At 37.8% G+C, this 19376-nt stretch overlaps 2 protein-coding genes across 2 annotated transcripts; one reads left to right on the top strand and one right to left on the bottom strand.

Moving 5' to 3' along the window:
• Positions 1-3481: 3481 nt before the first annotated feature.
• LOC107653444 (inward rectifier potassium channel 2-like) lies at positions 3482-6935 on the top strand. The gene is made up of 2 exons (XM_016440157.1): positions 3482-3599; positions 5104-6935. Exon 2 carries the CDS (start codon positions 5330-5332, stop codon positions 6647-6649), a length of 1320 nt encoding a protein of 439 aa, XP_016295643.1. The 5' UTR covers positions 3482-3599; positions 5104-5329; the 3' UTR covers positions 6650-6935.
• Positions 6936-15218: 8283 nt separating this feature from the next.
• On the bottom strand, positions 15219-19371 carry LOC107653455 (BTB/POZ domain-containing protein 17-like). Its single transcript, XM_016440167.1, has 3 exons — positions 18752-19371; positions 17497-17782; positions 15219-16350 (listed from the first exon to the last, which is right to left on the bottom strand). The coding sequence occupies exons 1-3, from the start codon at positions 18969-18971 to the stop codon at positions 15276-15278; spliced, it is 1581 nt and encodes a 526-aa protein (XP_016295653.1). The 5' UTR covers positions 18972-19371; the 3' UTR covers positions 15219-15275.
• Between the last annotated feature and the right edge of the window lie 5 nt (positions 19372-19376).

Raw genomic sequence — 19376 nt, forward strand, 5'->3', positions numbered from 1 at the left:
TGCTGAACACATCTATGCTGAGATTGAGCTCAAATCTACAAGTCTTTTAGGGAATACCAGTGAAAGTTCTGACACTGTTTATTCTAAACTGACCCTGGTGACCCATCAAGGTGAGTGTCAAAGTAAAAACATCAATCATAGTTCACAAGGAGCCACTGAAAACTGCATCTACAAGCATCGCTGAGAATTTATGAAATCAAATACTGTATAAAAAATGTTAAATATGAATTTAATATTTATTTCTATATGTTCAGCTGCTGGATCTAATGATGTGACGTATGCTCAGGTTAAATAAATGCCCGGAGGAGACATTTTCAATCCCAGGATTCTGATGAGTTTAGGTTGAGAAGGGCTGGAGAATGACCAGGATCATCAATGCTTTATCATCTTTGTGGTACTGAGAAACTGATGGTTATCAGTACTTAATATTGTGATGCAAGCATTGATGTGCTTCAGTGACTATGCATGCTAATCTTTGAAAAGCAGTGAGCTAATTATACACTATTTAAAAACATTTATAAATGGGGCAGTTGTGGCCTAATGGTTGGAGAGTTGGACTTGTAACCCGAAGGTTGCGGGTTCGAATCTCAGGTCCGGCAGGACTTGTCGGTGGGGGGAGTGAATAATCAGTGCTCTCTTCCACCCTCAATACCATGACTGAGGTGAGAGCCTTGAGCAAGGCACTGAACCCCTGACTACTTCCTGGACTGCTGCCCACTGCTCTGGGTGTGTGTTCAAAGTGTGTGTGCGTGCACTTGGATGGGTTAAATGCAGAGCACAAATTCTGAGTATGGGTCGCCACATGTCACTTCACTCACTTTTTTTTTTTAAATACACAGAGAGAGAGAGAATTTAGCTTAAGCAGCAAATCAGCTTATTAGAATGATTTTTGAAGGAACAGAAAGGTAATGCCAAAATTCAGCTTTGCCATCACAGGACATTAAAATAGAGAACTGGTATTGTAAATTGTATCAATAGCTCACAATAATACTGATTTTACTGTATTTTTTATCAGATTTTACTGATCAAATTATAAAAATTTACTATATGATAAATTTTACTGTTATTTTACTTAAAATAAGAGTATTCTTCTATTTATTTTTATATTATTTTTTTCTATCTATTTTTATTATATATATATTCTTCTATTTATTTTTTCATGAAGATAAATAATATCGAACATTCCGAATATTCTTAATTATGTATTATAATTTGAAAATGCATCCACAGTATATATGTGAAGTGACCAAGTACGGTGACTCGGAATTTGTGCTCTGCATTTAACCCATCCAAGTGCACACACACACACCCGTAACAGTGGGTAGCCATATTGATGCAGCGCCTGGGGAGCAGTTGGGGGTTCGGTGCCTTGCTCAAGGTCTCACCTCAGTCGTGGTATTGAGAGTGGAAAAGAGCACTGGTTATTCACTCCCCCCACCTACAATTCCTGCCAGACCTGAGACTCAAACCCACAACCTTCGGGTTATAAGTCTGACTCTCTAACCATTAGGCCACAACTGCCCCTGATGGAATGAAAATAGTAAGGCCTGTAGATAGGGAGTACGTTATTTAAGAAAAATATAATTATATTTTCAGAATGCCAATTTTTTTCAAACATATTCTGTGGGGTAAAATGGCTTAATTACTGTAGTTACTCTGTTCTGAACATCAAATCCTTTGTTTTTCCATCAAATGTATTCTAGTTGGTTGAATACAAATATTTGGACTTTATATTTCAAAATTACCTCAAGTTAGCATCAGGTACTTATCTAGCCAGTTAGCATCAGCTAACATTATTTTTCAAATAGGTTATAATTTTGTAATTCGTGATTATTGATTATATTCTTTTAAATTTTAAGCTAAAACTGCCTGTACTCTGATTTTGCCTTAAATGTATAAAGCAAACTGCTTTGTCAGACTGAGGGCATATTACCCTACCCAGGGGTGTCATGCTCTTATTATTATTGAGGGGGCACAAGTGAAGGGATGGGGGGGAGTCCTGGTCATGCTTGTCATGTCATGTGACACACAGCAGCCACGATAGCGCTGTATAACTGGGTTATGTTTTTAGGCTTATGTTTTATTTTATTTTTCATTTTTATTCTAAATATTCCCAAACGTGTGAACTATATCATGAAATATCTTGATTCTCACATATGTGTAAGTAAATGCATTTTGCACCTTTATAAATCATGTTAGTTAATCTATAATGGGCGATGGGCAAAGTAGCCTAATGTTAGTGTGATCTATTATTTATGCATTAAACCCGTCTTTTTACTTAAGTACCTGATATGGATGTCATGCCATAAAATATTTACGACTGACTTTGTATTAAACGTGAATTTAATAAAAGCATTGTAAGTTACCAATTATAACAATATATGGGAAAACGCTTAACATGAAACTGTGCGTGTTGCATTTATTCTGGGCTCACCTGCTTGCCTGTACATATTAGTTCATGTTGAGAGATTCAAACAAAAAGTAATCAAAAATAGAACAAAATAAAAAAATAAAAGACTGCAAGTGAAGTCGCTAGCGGAAGCGCAAGTGTCTGAGAATGCAAGCCTGAGAATGCAAGTCTGAGAGTGCAAGCGCAGGATGCAGCCAGACCCTTCTCGAATACAGACAGCAAGCGCGTGCACTGAACAAAACACATGTGTTTCAGCGATGACTCATCTGAACGCCTCTGATTGGCCATTGCATTCATAAACTCAATAGAATCGTGTGTGATTGGTTATAATGCGCAGCGCTGTAAAAACGCATCTGGCTCAGCGCCAGCCAAAACGCAAATGCAGATTTGAATTTAGCAGTTGGTGATGTGCAGCACTGAATCAAATATAAAAATTATTATTTCACTATTTTTTGTCTTTTGGAAGCGGAATTCAAAATCCACTTGTCTCAAAAATCTGAGCCGAATACTCTCGGTTTGAATGGGCATGACGCCTCTGCTATGGGGCAAAATGCCCCCTTGGTATGTAATTTTTTGCTAAAAATCTAATAACATGAAAACTCTGGATATTTTTCATACTTGGTTTACAATTTATGTCATTGTCTCCAAAACTATGATAACTGACGCATTTAACTTCTGTTTCACAGAAGAAAAAGTCTTCCCCCACTCTTCCTTATTTCTAGCAGCTAGGGTGCCGCATGGGCGTGAGAAATTGGTCATAAACGACGCGATATGACACTCCTGCTTAGGCTTTTTTTCTTTTAGGTTTTCAAGATTATCAACGTGTCAAAAAAAAATATGCAATGTTTTTTTTTTCCTTAAAAACGTAATAAATATGAAAATAAATAGTCTATTAATTTATTGTATCAATTATTTAAACCTGATTATTGTGTATTACATCATGTTATCGTGACGGTGTCCTGTGAGAGATGCTGTAATCACAGCTGTCTGTCATGACAGCAGGGCGGAGATTAACAGGCTTTTTAAAACTATTCTTCGATCGGCTTGAGCTTTGGCCAACACTGAGTGAGATGATCGAAACCTCCATCAAGCCCGATCATGTTTGACTGATCTTTCCCACCGGATAACAACAACTGCTATCTGCAGAAATGTGCTGATCTAAACTTCTGTTGCTCTTGAACTCCAGAAGGTAAGCTTCGTTTTAGTTATGTGGCGATATCTTTGTTTAACAGTAGCTAGAACTATTATTGCAGTCATTAAAACGAGCAGTTACCTCTGTGCAAATGTCACAAATTCAGTTTTAGACCATTTTTGTTGAGTAACTATTTTAAACTTGTTTGAGAATTGTCAAATTAAATTTTATGCTATCAGTTTGTGAATTGTGCTTACCATGTTTATTTTATTGATAGATTAATTATCTTTCAATGTGCAGCATTTTTCAATAATATAGTATTTTGTGGTACGCTTTTTCGAGATTCATAATTATATATTTATATTATATGTTTATGTATGTTTAAATTACAAAATTACAATATTAAAATATATTAATGCATAAAAGGTCCATACTTTCTGGTTGTCTTACTTGGAAACAGACAGTAATATTATAGCAGACAACACTGTATTGATCTCCTCAGAACAAAAGACAAATCAAGTGTATTTATTTATGTAATGTGTTTCCATCCACTTATATAAACCTTGTTTTATAATTCCACCTGAACAAAATAAATAAGCACAAGCTTATCTTAACAAGTTACAAAATAATGAAAAAGATATTCAAATAAGATATAACTGTATCTGGCATGAAGCCCCTTCATGATGTGTATTTTTATTATCAATTATCACCTTGCATGTCATCATGCAATTTAGAGAGTGTTGAATAGCACATCAGTCATTAAATAATTATTTTGTCGAATTTGTTTTCCTTTGTACTCGCATACTGAATTTTGTGTTATGTTTTGCATTTCAGTTTTAACCTGTTCATTGTTTAATAATACAATAAAGTACAAATAATGTTGATTTTTATTGTCCTGCAGTGTGACACTTTTAATTTAGTTGATTCCAAAACTTGTTTCTGTTAGTGTATTGGATCAATTTAGATAATATAAATAACATTAACGGAATTGAAGGTCAAATGCGGCTTGTTCGCTGTATAAACCATCCTCTCATTTTAAACTGTCCTGACACTAAACTTAATCTAAAACGTTTTGAAACAGCATTTTTCTTCCCTCAAATTTTTATATAAATACTGTGGATGCTGTTTTAATGACCTCATGTTTATTGGCAAACTACCTGTATATGGAACATTTTTACTTTTAAAAGTGTATTTGTCCATGTTCATATGTCAACTATATATTCATCTAATAGTCATTATATATTATATATTTGGTATTATATATGTGGTGTATAATTCTCTGACTGAATATGCAGCTCTAATCTGAACATCTGCGTTTCTGGATAGCTCTGTCAGGTCATGTCAGAAGTTACATCACTCTTGATATTAAAGTCGGCCAAAGGAGGAATGACCTTACATGCATGGAAATATTTCTCTTGATCTTGACAGTTAATCTTTAAAACCCTGTAATGTCACAGTTCGTAAATAATAATTTTCTTTGTACAAACTGAACAGGTTGGCCTCACATTCCCCAGACTCATTTCTTCAGATCTCTTATTTTGTCTATGTGTTATTTCTACAGCCCTGCTTTGCCGATGAGGACCACTTAATCCACGGAAGAGGAGAGATCCACGTAGCCTCAGCGAAAACATTGTTTCTTTGGAGTGGCCATCTCAATGCTTGCTTGATGCCAAGGAATTACAGATTTTTTGTGTGGTGGTACATGTGAGAGGTCGAAAGTGTTTCTCCAACGCGTCCTCCAAAAACTCAGACTGTTTTCCAAAGCAGACGAGTCTCAACCCCCTCCTATGGTGGTGATGGGAAGTGTGAGAACACACAGGTACAGCATAGTTTCCTCTGAGGAAGGCAGGATGAAGCCGTCCCCTATTGCCATGCAAAATGGCTACGGCAATGGAAATGTGGGTGGCAAAGTGCACATGCAGCAGCAAGCACAAACTCGCTTCGTCAACAAGGATGGACACTGCAATGTGCAGTTCATCAATATGAGCGAAAAAGGTCAGCGCTACCTGGCTGATATCTTCACAACGTGCGTTGACATCCGTTGGCGTTGGATGATGGTCCTCTTCTGCCTCTCCTTCCTATTGTCCTGGCTTCTTTTCGGACTTATATTCTGGCTCATTGCACTTTCGTCTGGGGACTCGGAGAATCAAGAGCAGATATGTATTTCGAACGTTGACAGCTTCACGGCAGCATTCCTGTTTTCCGTGGAGACACAAACAACTATTGGTTATGGCTACCGATATGTAACAGAGGACTGCCCCTTTGCTATCTTCATTGTGGTTTTCCAGAGCATCTTGGGATGCATCATTGATGCCTTCATCATTGGTGCGGTCATGGCTAAGATGGCCAAGCCTAAGAAAAGAAACGAAACCCTTGTGTTCAGTCACTATGCCACAGTAGCTATGAGAGATGGTAAACTTTGTCTAATGTGGAGGGTTGGGAATCTCCGGAAAAGCCACCTGGTGGAAGCTCATGTTCGCGCCCAGCTGCTCAAATCCCGCACCACCGCTGAAGGCGAGTTTATTCCGCTGGATCAGATAGACATTGATGTCGGATTCGACACTGGTATTGACCGCATATTTTTAGTGTCACCCATCACCATCGTGCATGAGATTGATGAGGACAGTCCTTTCTATGATATGAGCAAACAGGAACTGGAAAGTTCGGGGCTGGAGATAGTGGTGATATTGGAGGGCATGGTGGAAGCTACGGCTATGACCACTCAGTGTCGCAGCTCTTACGTGATGAGCGAAATCCTGTGGGGCCATCGCTTTGAGCCGGTCCTTTTCGAGGAGAAAAACCATTACAAGGTGGACTACTCACGCTTCGAGAACACCTACGAGGTTCTCAGCACACCTCAATGCAGCGCTCGAAATTTGGCCGAAAAGAAGTACATCAGGTCTAGCTCCAACTCTTTTTGTTACGAGAATGAAGTAGCATTCATGGATAAAGAGGAAACGGAGGATGACGACGATGATGATGACGAAGACCAGAAGAACATCAGAAGGGACAGCGTGGTCTTGGAAGGATCTAATATTGATGATGTCAAAAGCATAGCTTCCAGTCAGGATTCTTTACCACTACAACTCAAACCTTTAAGACAATAGCCTGAGTTATGACCGATTTAAGAAATATGCATTGTATATGCTGACTATATGGTGTGTAGCATAAAAGGCTGTTTTGCTGCTATTTTGAAAGCAAAATGTTGCCAGGAACCCAAAAATCTGGGTTGCAGATGTATTGTAACTTTCACTTAGGCTTGTTATCTAAAACAGATCAACAAGCATTAACTTTCAAATCAACCCTGACAGTCCATACGCAATCAATTTGTAATATAGACAAGAGCAGCACATATTGTAGATAATATAAGCTCAGTTCCAAGCCAAGGAACAGAGAAATACATTATATAACTTTTGCACAAATCTTCACCTGATTTTTGGGCAGTCAGACTTGTCCAAAAAAATAAAAAATAAATGGCATAATGTATTATGGTCACAGATTTTTTATTTAATTTTTTTGCTTCAAATTTTGATGCCATCCAGTCGGAGAATACCAAACATGTTTGATATTTTGATCTAATTTTAGAACGCTTATTGTTTTATTTGTTACACATCAGTGCTAACAGTCTATTTTACTTGGGTAGAGTTAGTTTCCTGTCCACCATCTTGGATGCATTTTTTATTTCACTGAGCTTGTCACAATGCATTCTGGGATTGCTTTCTTCATTAAGGATACATTTGGCCAAAATAAGGTAGGCTACCTTAGGAAGTAGCATAATGCTGTTACCTACCTACTTTGGGAACAGCTTTCACAACTGAAGCCAGTCTATGATGCTGTCTAGGTATGTAGCTTACTAAGTTTTGGAGCAGAGGGTGTCCAAACTCAGTCCTGGAGGGCCTCTGTCCTGCAGAGTTTAGCTCCAATTGGGGTCTAATTGGGGTTGGAGCTAAACTTTACAGGACAGTGGCCCTCCAGGAGCAGGATTGGACACCCCTGATTTAACAAGTCACAATGATTTTGCAGGATAGATGGTTTTGTTGGATTGTCCCCGCACACAGGCTTTTAATAGCACATTCAGGATAATACCTTGTGCAAAAGCCAGTGATAAAATTATGTTTGTCTTCAAAAGCATAGGCGGTGTAATGAAGGCTGTAGTGAAAATGAGAACCAAATGTTTCCTTTTGATCTGGTCAATGCCATTAAATCTACAATAGAGGGACATTTTAAACATTTGAAACTCATTGCAATTATGTCATGATTTAAGATAAATGAGGTTAGAAACCTAGCCTCCATATTTCACATGTGGTTGTGACTGAAAACAGGTTTTTTATGGTGGCAGGATATGCCTATATGGATCACAGATGGTTTAAAAACCTATTAATGAGCTGGTCTCTTAACAATGTTGTATTTCTCTCCTCTTTCTACAAATGCAATTCTGTACAAAAGAAAATTATGTTGATATACAGTGCATAATTGATGTGTTGGTTACAATGTGTTATAATATCAGTATTGAAGATTACCCATACATTTTTAATGAGAGTATTGCTAATCTAGGGCAATTATTGTTTTCATGTAGTGAATGTACCATAAAACTCCTCAGTCCATGTACATCTTCTGTGATCTTGTCAAAAATGCACTTAAAATCTCAGGGGTTGGATGAAATCTGGCATTCGTTCAACACGAGCGGTCGAAGAGTTGTAAATATATACACTACAGCAAATCTGAATAATATGTAAAGAATGTTGTGTTCATAGCAGTAAATGTGCTTTCGATGTGCAATAGAGCTTTAGTGACTAAAGACATGAAAGTTAATGTTTATGAAAGAAGACATGAATGTTACTTATCTGCTGCTGAAAGATAAATATGTTGATAAAAGGTATACTATTTTGTTTTATATGACAATGTGTTACAACCAAAGCAATAATGACTTGCATTGCTGGCAGGTTTTAAAAACCAGAAAAAGTAGGGAACCAATATCTAATCAAAGGTTTTTATATACACTTTAAAAAATGACCGTGAATTTAACGGTAAAAGACTGTAAAAATGCTACAGTAAAAACCTGTTAAATGGTTAATGGTAAATTCCCCTACTATACACGGTGAAAAACTGTATTGGACATTACATGTATTGGACATTAATTTTACGGTAGTATACCATTTTTGGAAGTGAAAAAGATTGTATCATTTACAGTGAATAACCGTAAATTGACATTCCCAGAATTCCCTGCGTTACATTTCAAATTTGATGTTTTTTTGTTGAAATAACTATGTTTCTTCTTAGTTTTTTCTTATCAGTTTTGTATATTAGGGTTGTGTGTTACACCTAATGTTGTTAAATTAATGTTTATTGCATTATTGCAGTTTCATGTGTGTTACCATGATGGTATTTAGCGTTTGTGTGAATGACACTGTGCACCTTCTATATATGTTATTATTTAAAAGCTGCTTGTGATGGGCTTTGGTTCATCATGTGACTTTCTCATCACCACCTGCATTTGGTGGTTGTCAGTGTATTACAAAGGTACAAAACAGATTTCAGTACTTCAATAGGTTGGTATATTAACATTATATCAGTTAATGAAATTACGGTATTTAACTGTAAATTTAAGTTAAAACCATAAAACCGAAAACGTTGCTACCGTATTTTTTTCGGTAAAATTCCGGCAACCACAGCTGCCGGTTTTTACCGTAAATTCTACGGATTTTTTTTTACAGTGTATAAAACTGTGACAGTAGCTATCACAATAAAACTTAACAGTGATTGAAAATATCATCTGCAGTGTGCTTTAAAAAATAATTTATAGCTCGCCTTGGTTTGTATTAATTTCAAGGTGGACACAGTCCATTTTAAAATGTTTGTTTGACATCATAACATATTTTGTCATTTTATTTAGGTCTGCAACATATTTGTATATTTCATTGAGATAATTGTATTTCAATCACATCATAAATTATGTAATCCTAACAGATAACATTCCAAAGTATGACATCATACATCTATTTGACATATTCAACACGTACTGTACATTTAAAGAGACAATTCATTAATTTTTAGACTGTAAATAGTTGTCACTGAGATCATCCAGACAAAGATTGTCTGGCTGGACTCATTTAAATCCATGACCCTAGTTTGTGTAAACAGAGTATCGATTGGACACAGGAGATCCAATGAGAGGATTGGATTTTGTTCTGCTGAAAGTCTGATTTCACCCTGAGGGAATTTTCCACATTATCCAATGACATGTCCTCTTTACTAGAGGGAGGAGGGGGGGGGCGGGGCAGCTAAATTACTTCATTGGCCATCAGATGCCTATGAACAATCAAAAAGTAAATAGATAAATACAAATTAAATACTATAGATAGATAGATAGATAGATAGATAGATAGTATGGGAGAAAAGTTACTCTCACCTTTAAAACAAGTTCATATCCTTCATAATCTGAGCTACAAGATAAAGTACACGAGGAAATATGAACCAGCTGTTGCAGTGAGAGTTATTAACGGAGCAGTATCAGTTCAGGTGTGGTCAGTTTAATCTCTAATGGTATTCTTGATGAATGAAGTCTGTTTGTGAGATTAGAATTATCCCTCTATCATGTTTTGAAGGGGAATCTATGATGCACAGTTTCACAGGGCAGTGAAGTAGAGTCAATGGGTTTTAGTTCAAGCCTAGTGAGTTTAAGAATTTGCATCAATATGTTTCTCAGTCTTGAATTTGAATCAATCAGGTATCTGATTTTTGTTTGCAGTGAGTGCGCAAACAAAAAAGCTGAGTGTGTTAAGTGACATCCCAGCAAACATACCCGTGTGGACCCACTGTGGGTTTTCTGTGGGACAGTGTGGGCAGAGCAAACCCACACTAAAACCATGTGGGTTAGCCCACGTGAGGCCCACAGCAGTTTTGGGGGCCCTATGTGGGTTTTCTGTGGGCAAGCCCACTGCGGGTTATAATGTTTTTTTTGTTTGTTTTTTTTTATGATTTTATTTTTTTTTTATCTACATGCAAATGTTGCATTAAAATTAGATTTCTGTGGCAATGATAGTAAAATGTAAACAATAAATTGTCCACAAAAATGTAATATATTCAACAGCTCATCCAATACTTAACTAAAACGGCACACGGTCAACAAGAAAACCACTTGGTTTGTAGCTGCTTGCAGACAAAGTCAGACAGATTATTTTACCATATTACAGTAGTTCAAACCCCAATTAGACCTCATCAAAACACTCAATAAACACACACACACACACACACACATTATATATATATATATATATATATATAATAGTATACATTGTTTTTGTTGTAATATTCATATTTGTATATAAATACATTGTAGGCTATTATTAAATCAAATGTACAGATCATTGACTGATTTGTTAATTCATTCATTGTTAGTATTTATTAGTGATGTAAAAATGTATTAAATATTTCTGCAAGGAAAAAAGGAAAAAAGTAATATTAAATATTCTAATACATTAAATGGCGTGTCAGCGCTTTAGCACGTGATTAATTCTAGCCAATGAGACTGCAGAAACTCTGCATCGTTAATGAGCTGTCATTCCGACTTCAACTGGTACCGCCCAGCTCTGCTCAACCAGGTAAACCTTTCAGATTTCTTAGTTAATTTCTGAGTTTTCTATTAAAATTTGTTAAATTCATCAAAATAGTTGTGAATTAATTAATAGGAATTAAATTACACCCATTTTAGTGGTTATCCAGCAGGCACACGTCATAAGACGTTGATATTTGGTTACATTTTGGTTGTGACGTCGGGTGACCAAAATTCAATGTAAATTCAACGTCTAATGTCAATGTTAAATTGATGTCCAATACCGACGTCAGTTGACGTTGATATTTTGTTGTTGTTAGGTTGTGTAACCAAAATCCAATGTTAAGTCAACGTCAAATTGACATCAAATATTGACATCAACCCGATTTTCATTTTCAACCAAAATGCAACGTCTGTCTGACGTCATGTCCAAGTCAACCTGACGTTACATACAACTTTGGTTTTATACCATTAATGCAATGTTTGTCTTCTCTCTCTTTTCAGTTTTGATTGCCATCTAGTCCTGATTGCAGAGTTTAGCTCCAGCCCCAATTATGTACAGCTGAACAAGCTGATCACGGTCTTCAGGATTACCACAAACTTCCATTCAAGTGTGTGGTCAGGTTGGAGCTAAACTCTGCATGATGTTGGTCCTCCAGGACCAGGACCAGAACTGGACACCACTGTAGCAGCCTAGCAGCCAACCTAGCAGGCATCCTGCATCTCTTTGCAAAGTTGAGAAACACTGACATTTTGATTAGTCAAAATAAATTATTTTTCATTTGTATTGATATATGCAATATTTCGCTGATATTCGTTGATTTTTCCTCTTTTTCTCCCTTTGGCTTGTGTCAACTGCAGATAAATAAAGAGCCACCAGGCACAGGTCGCTGCATCTTTTGTCATGTAAGTACATTTAAGTTTATTTAAAGCTGCATATACATGCATGAAGTTAAAGTCATGAGAAATTTCTTAAAAGGATCGTTCTTTCAAAAATGAAAGTTCTGTCATCAAAATCACTCTATCACTCTCATGTTGTTCCAAACTTGTATTACTTACTTTCTTTTCTAGAATGCAAAAGATGAGATTTAGAAGAACATTATCGCACTCCTCTCAGCCAATCAGATTCGAGGACCAGAGAGAACTGGTATATATATGGTATATATACAGGGCTGTCAACGTACATGTTACCGCATGCAATTAATTTTATAATCCTTAACGCATTAAAATAATTTAACGCAATTAAAGCAAAATTACTGAAGCACAATTTCTATTCTAACCCTTTACCCCAATTTTGTTTCTCTGCTTGCGATCAGGTCATTTTAAGCCGCTAAACTCCGAGAAAGTTTTCAGTCCAATAATCCAGTAAGCTAATGCATTCAAACAATCAGTCCAAAACAGCGCTAATATAAAGGAAACCAGGCTGATTACATCAGAGACTGCAGAGAGAATAGAGACTCGCTTTGCGTTTTCACTGAGTTATTCATTCCAGTGTGTTTTGCTTTTAAACACGAGCTCTGTCATATTCAGTGATTGTCTCTGAAGAGTGCGAGCCCTCACACGTTACACGCGCTGTGTGAAGTACAGACTGAATGGAATGTCAACACATCCCAACGCTGTATGGCCAGATCAGACGCAAACCTTTCTTCACTGGATAACCAGTGTCTCGCTAGTAAAGTTCTGATGGATGAAGACTGCAATCAAGGTTAAGGCGATTGCAGTGGGGTACCGGAGTCGTACAGTAAGCACATGTGAGTCCGTTATAATGCGTGTATGAGTGCTCTTGAGCAGGCGGTTGGTTTAGGAGTTTTTGGCATCTCCATGTGGTCCTGTTTGGTATCGCAACTTGACTTCTCTAAAATATAAAAAAAGCTCTTTGCTGTTGCACTGTACACATACTTTTTTTTTAGCATTTTATTCTTTCATATATGCTTATATGGGCTCCTTATATCATTTGGTTCTTTGGTGTCCTTTTTTGGAAAGACATCAAAAGATTGAAGGGTGATTCTCAAAAATCTGTATTTTCTGCAGAAAAAGGGTGTGATTGAAGATGAAGAGGAGGGTTTCTTTTCCAGAGACTGTATTATTGTCTCTGTTGGTATCTCCACATGCAGTACAACTGAGTGAGCAGTATTGACAGATAATACATTCCCTCCAACACTGATTACATAAAGCTGTTTCCATTAATGACCTTTAGCGACATTGAACCAAGTGTTGACTCTCACACAATGCAGTTTCCCACAGACTTACACTCTTATGTGTGGTGGCACTTCCCCCGGGGGAAATATATAAAACTGCAAACGGGCTTATTGAAAATGCAAATTCCTTCTCTGCCAGCAGGAGGCACTTTTGGGGCAGAATTAGTGGTTTCCCCGGTAACGGCTGTAGGCATAGCAGAGCTTGAGCTCACTAAATGAAAATGACATCGATCCTTTTCTGAAGACAGTCAGTTCTCTTCAAAGATACATTCATATAAAACACCTGGGCCGTGTGTTGACTTTGAAACGTGCAGAGCTCATGCTTATACAACGAAGTCAAAGCCTTTTGGAAAATCTATTTGTGGGGGTCAGTTTTGATATTGTGGTGGGCTGCCACAAATAAATCAATGTATGGGAAACACAGAAATGCTAAAACTATATCTAAAGTATGTGGCATGGACATTTTGTGTATGGAAAGAATACCTGGTTTACCTAATACATTTGTCAAATTTTGTATTATTCAACAGAGCGCTCTGTGTGTAATGTATCCCACAATGCAATGCACTTGACTCAGCCAGTGTGATGCATGATTTTAAATATCTCTTTCTTGACTTTCTAATTTATCAGATTAAAAGTTATGACATTATTACACTAATTTGGATAAATAAATAAATACGTTTTTAAATGTTTATCCCTGCATTTTACACTGTGCTGTTTGACTTTTTTTCTAGTCTGTAGTATACAGTGTATATACGCTGCAGTAAGCTAGTATTCTGTTCCAAACATACTGTAGCCTGAGCATCATGTTTCTTTTCCCAACATGCACCTGCCCAGCATCCATAATCACTCCAGCAGCTGCTTCTAAACGCTGCGTTTGCACTGCTGTGCTCCAGTTGACTTTCTAATAGTTATCTTCTGATAGCTTTACTCCAGCCAAATGGCATCATGAAACCTGTCAACACGAGAGCCAGCCTATAAACCACTCTCTCAATTCTAATAGCTCAATGGCTCAATAGCATGTACCACTTTTTGACCACCAGAGGGCAATGAGAGAACAGATGCAGTTTTCGACTCTCGTTGGTTTCAGTTTCTTGTGATTCAAAGTGTAGAAAGGAATGAACCTGAACAGTCTGGTGTATTTAAGTGACACTGAAGTGGAGATTTCTGGCTCAGACACCGATAGATAACGTGTAATTATAATAATAAAGTGTAAAAGTGTTTTCTTTCCATTAGTCTGAAAGGAGACCATTTATGGAAGCAAAATGCAAAAATCTCAGAATTGACCAATGCCTAAAAAAACTGAATAGAAAATAAATATTAACGTTTTCCCAAATATATATATAATATATATATTATAAGCAGAACCAATGCATAAAATATTGAATAGACACAGTAATTTGTGGGTTCATAAATTGTGATTTTAATTAAACTTAACATGAATTGCAATATAACACAAGTGAGCAAAAAATCTATTCAGATTTTTTTTTTTCTTTCTTTTTATGAAAGCATTCAGCATGCTCACCATACAACTTAAGGGATGACACTCATGGCAATATTACAAATGTGACTGGTAATTTCCAAGTACTAATAAATTAGGGTGAGCTTTCATGCATCATGTTAAAAATAGGTTACTGAAGTAACCATTCACAACCCATTTTACCTCTGTAATCTCCTATTTCCAAGTGAAACAGGATATAAAATGAGAAAGAGTAGGATGGACTTTGATTTTATCCAATGGGAATTGACTGAATGGTGAAAAATGGGTGTTGCACACCAGAATGCAACAGGAAAATCTATGAATTCAAATCAAATCTGAGTCCATATGAGTGTAAAATCAAAATGTAAATCTGTACCTTGAATGCAACTTAAGTTGCTTTGAATAAAAGCAACTGCCAAATCCATAAATGTAAATATATTTGGACATGTAAATCTTGCTTTCAAAGCTATAGGGCATCAGAAATCATCGGTAGAGGAACAAGACTCTTACTTTTTCGCTACTATGAGGCTGTGATAGAGGGGCTTCACAATAATGTGCAGGTAAAGCGAGCTGTCAATGAGGTACTCGGATGCTCTACGCTGCAGGTCCGCTTCCAACAGGAAGTCTCCCGCCTCCTCCGTACTCTGGTGGAAGTTGTAGACATGACGGACCACCACCTTCCCCTGCTTCCGGGCTGAAACGATGACAGTCTTTTGAAAGCTGACGCCAGCAAAGTCTGGGCTCGAGGTGGCCGGTGTGATGATGATCCGTGGACGCCCTCCATCGGTACGAGTGGGCTGCAAGGATCCCTGCTCTGGATAAGCAGATCGCACGCTTAGAGGAAGCCAGCGGGGTGAGAAAAGAGCGTTCCAGGTCACGCGTTTGCTGGCGTCGTAGCCACTCGGTCCAAGTTGAGTCTGAAAACTGAAGCTGCGGTCGTCCCGCGTTGGGTTGTTGATCACCCACGGGGAGCCCCATGCTTGCGACAGGTAGTTACGTGGCGTAAAGAGGCTGCAGTTTACGTCAAAGTACTTTGCGAGCTGGATGGGTGAGGCTGCGTGGAACTGGAAGGCTAGGAAGAGCAGATCATGTACCGATTCGTAATATTTCAACATCACAGACGACTTCTTCTGTAGGTGGAACAAGTGTTGAGGTGATATCATGGCGTAACGTATTGCGTTAAGGGCGCTCTTGGCCGTCTCAACTGAGGGCTGGTTCTGGTTGATCCAGGCTTCCAGAGCTTCGTACAGCTCCAGTTCACTCTGCAGAATCAGGTCTGAACGCTGCAGCAAAGTAAGCAGCAGTTCTTCGCTCACTGAGCTCCATTCGGCGCTCTGTAGAACCGATGACAGGTTCCAGGACAGGTACTGCAGGCAGCTGTTCTGCAGGGTCACATCCCCAATCTGCGTGGCGTATTGGTACCAGCTCACCACATGACCCGTGAGTGAGTCGCTGGACAGGTGCTGGGTCATGTATTGGGTGAGGCCCTGCTGGAGGTCCCACACGTGGTACTTGCTGGCGAGCTTGTGTAGAGGAATGACCTGGTTCAGACGCACCGTGATGTCACCACAATATAAGTACCTGCAGGGAAAGAGGTCGGGTTGGAAAAAAATCAACCTTTGATTTCCCTGAAACTTTATCTCCATAGCCTGTGAAGAATGATAATGCTACACTAAATGGTGCACTAATGGTGTTTTTCTCTGTTCATCATCAATTTATTTATCTGTCAAAATGCGAGGTCTAGTTGTAGGTTAAAACCTGGAGATATTCATGCATCAGTATTGTGGCCTTGAGACTGTCCCTGTATTAACAGTACTTTGGTTGCAACAGTTTTAAATCTATACAATAGAAAATATATATAATAAAAAATGGGAAATATAAATAAAATGAATTCAATTTATTTATGTCAAAATGCGAGGTCTAGTTGTAGGTTAAAACCTGGAGATATTCATGCATCACTATTGTGGCCTTGAGACTGTCCCTGTATTAACAGTACTTTGGTTGCAACAGTTTTAAATCTATACAATAGAAAATATATATAATAAAAAATGGGAAATATAAATAAAATGAATGTTTGGTTGAAGAGCTACAACATCGAATACATACACACATACAGTGGGTACGGAAAGTATTCAGACCCCCTTAAATTTATATATATATATATAAACATTTTATTTAAAATCTACAATATTAAATAAAAAAGTAAGTTTTCAGTTAAACATTTTTTGTTAATCTACAATATCAAATACAAACAAATTAACAAAATTAAATTAAATAAAGTATTGACAATCTACAATATAAAATTACAAATGTAAAAAATAAACCTATTTATTAATACACCTTGCATATTGTTTACGGGCCATTATCGTTTTAAATGAATCTTTTGCTCCAGTACTTCAAAATACAACTCAAAAAGAGAAAGTGAATCTAACAAAATGAGATTATTACAAGCAATACATTACTGTCTACCAAAGTCAACTAAAAGGCAAAAAAGATTATGTCATAGACTTTTTCCTAGAAAACCCAGTTGGTTGCTCCCAGTTAGTGGAGTGTTGTGGTTTATTGATTATAGATTTAAGCTGGTAACTGTAAGGTTGTAGGTTCAAGGGTAATTAACTATCACCTCAATCCTAGGTTATTCCCTGGGGGTTGTGCTTATAATAAGTGTTCTATAAATCGCTTTAAATAAAAATGTTCTATATGACTAATTAGTAATGAATCACTCACCTAATGAACTTGTCAAAGACAGCTGCACAGTCCGGCGACTCTCTGAGGACCATCGCAGTGGAGTTACGGGTCTGTAGGAGCTCATCAAACACGTCGCTCTGTAGAGTCAACACCAGTGAATGGACCTGGATCACCTTCACCTCGTCCGTGTTTAACGTCTGGACACGCAGGATCACGTCGCTGCCGTTTCCCTGGGTCAGCAGGGCCTCCATGCGCTGCACCAGCGCCATTGAATGGTTCAGTGTGGTAGCACTGTTCTCCAGCACCACATCCGACTTTAATGCAGCTGCAGGACAGAAACAGGAGATTTGTGAGCAGAGTGGATTAAGAAAGAGGGCTTTTTAATATTTCACAACTTCAGAAGAGTAACAAACAATTTTTATGCATTCAAAAAACAAGAACAATGAGTGTTATGAGTAATTTAGATGTTCTTGCATGCATTTGCACTGCATATTTGATCAGTTATTGAACAATGTATGAACATAATCTTTCAAATAATTGTAGCCATTCTTGCTTGTATGCAGGGCCGTCCTTAGCTGGGGGGGGGTCCCCTCAGTCCGTTCGCAGCGGGACCCAGTGAGACTGCACCAGTTGCACCCCCCTAAGGACGGCCCTGCTTTTAGGTCATCTATGTAGTTGGAACCAGTGTTATGAATGCAAAACACCCAAAATATTTTCTTTCTGGCACTCGACTGCAAATTTTCATTTTTCCAAGCAATCAGAGGCATATAAAATTAAGTGTTAGACAAATTATATTGCATTTTGGCTTCCAAAGGCAGTTTTAAATGTGAAAGAGCCCAAGTTCAGGCTGAAAAAAGGAGGAAAAAGTTTGAATACAAAATCACAAGCAAGATCGTAATGAAAGACTCCGACTGCTGCTCGCTGCTCAAGTCATGTGACTCATTCACTCACACCTGACAGTTTGAGCAGTTCACTCATTTGAAAGCTATTGCATTTCCTGTAAAGATGGTGACTTGTATTATAAAATGAACAGTGCAACGTTATGTCTATATAAACAAATACTTTAGATATTTAGATTTTTGTGTGAAATGAATCATGTTTGTAATCTATATTAGATATATCATTGTGCTTTTGTGCAAATTATGCAACTACTGTATAGAAAATGACAAAATAAAGTCCTAATCTTTGCTCTGATCATATTACAGATGGCTAAATAAAAACGATTGGAAAAACCTCACAACATACAAAAATATATGGCTATTCTAGCAACTACTAAAAAAATCGATGATCTTACCTCCTACACAAAGTGCAACACAAAGGTTGGCCAGACAGACCACGGCAGGAACGCTTGCTCCGGAGTTCACCATCTCTCGTCCTGGATTAATGTCGTCCTTCCTTGCCTTTTTTTCACGCCAGCCTCTCTCTCTGTGTGTGCTGCCCAGTCTCCCTGTCCCACACTCTTTATGTAGGACATTGGCACATCGCTGAGCATCTCTCAGCCTCATGAAGCCCATTGATTGGTGGAATCCGGTTGGGCCGTTGCCATGACGACCGCTTTGATTGTGAGTTTCTCCTCTTTCAATGTTACATGATATCGATCTGTGGCACTGGGCCGCATGTTTGGACTGAAGTGGGCGTCTGGAGTGGGATGCGGTCTACACATGGGGGCTATTGCTACTGTATTAGCTCAAATAAAGGAAAAGAATACACTGGAAGATAAATACCATTGCCCATTCTTGCACAACGTTGGATTCCTTATCTATTTAGTAACATCTTAAAACAAACGCATTCACATATCACTGACTGTGTGAATAAATACCCAGTCTACAAAATATATCCACTCGAAAATTTAATGGGAAAGCATGAAAGGGAAATATAATGTACAAAATTGTACTACAAACGAAAATAATGTAAAAAAA

The sequence above is a fragment of the Sinocyclocheilus anshuiensis genome, unplaced genomic scaffold (genome assembly GCF_001515605.1).
Source record: "Sinocyclocheilus anshuiensis isolate Anshui unplaced genomic scaffold, SAMN03320099.WGS_v1.1 scaffold383, whole genome shotgun sequence".
In the NCBI taxonomy this organism is placed as follows: domain Eukaryota; kingdom Metazoa; phylum Chordata; class Actinopteri; order Cypriniformes; family Cyprinidae; genus Sinocyclocheilus; species Sinocyclocheilus anshuiensis.

Coding starts and splice junctions, on each gene's coding strand:
- LOC107653444 (XM_016440157.1), top strand. CDS start 5,330: ATGGTGGTGATGGGAAGTGTGAGAACACACAGGTACAGCATAGTTTCC.
- LOC107653455 (XM_016440167.1), bottom strand. CDS start 18,971: ATGGGCTTCATGAGGCTGAGAGATGCTCAGCGATGTGCCAATGTCCTA. Junction 17,783..18,751: donor TGTTGCACTTTGTGTAGGAG/GTAAGATCATCG, acceptor TCTGTCCTGCAG/CTGCATTAAAGTCGGATGTG. Junction 16,351..17,496: donor GTCTTTGACAAGTTCATTAG/GTGAGTGATTCA, acceptor CTTTCCCTGCAG/GTACTTATATTGTGGTGACA.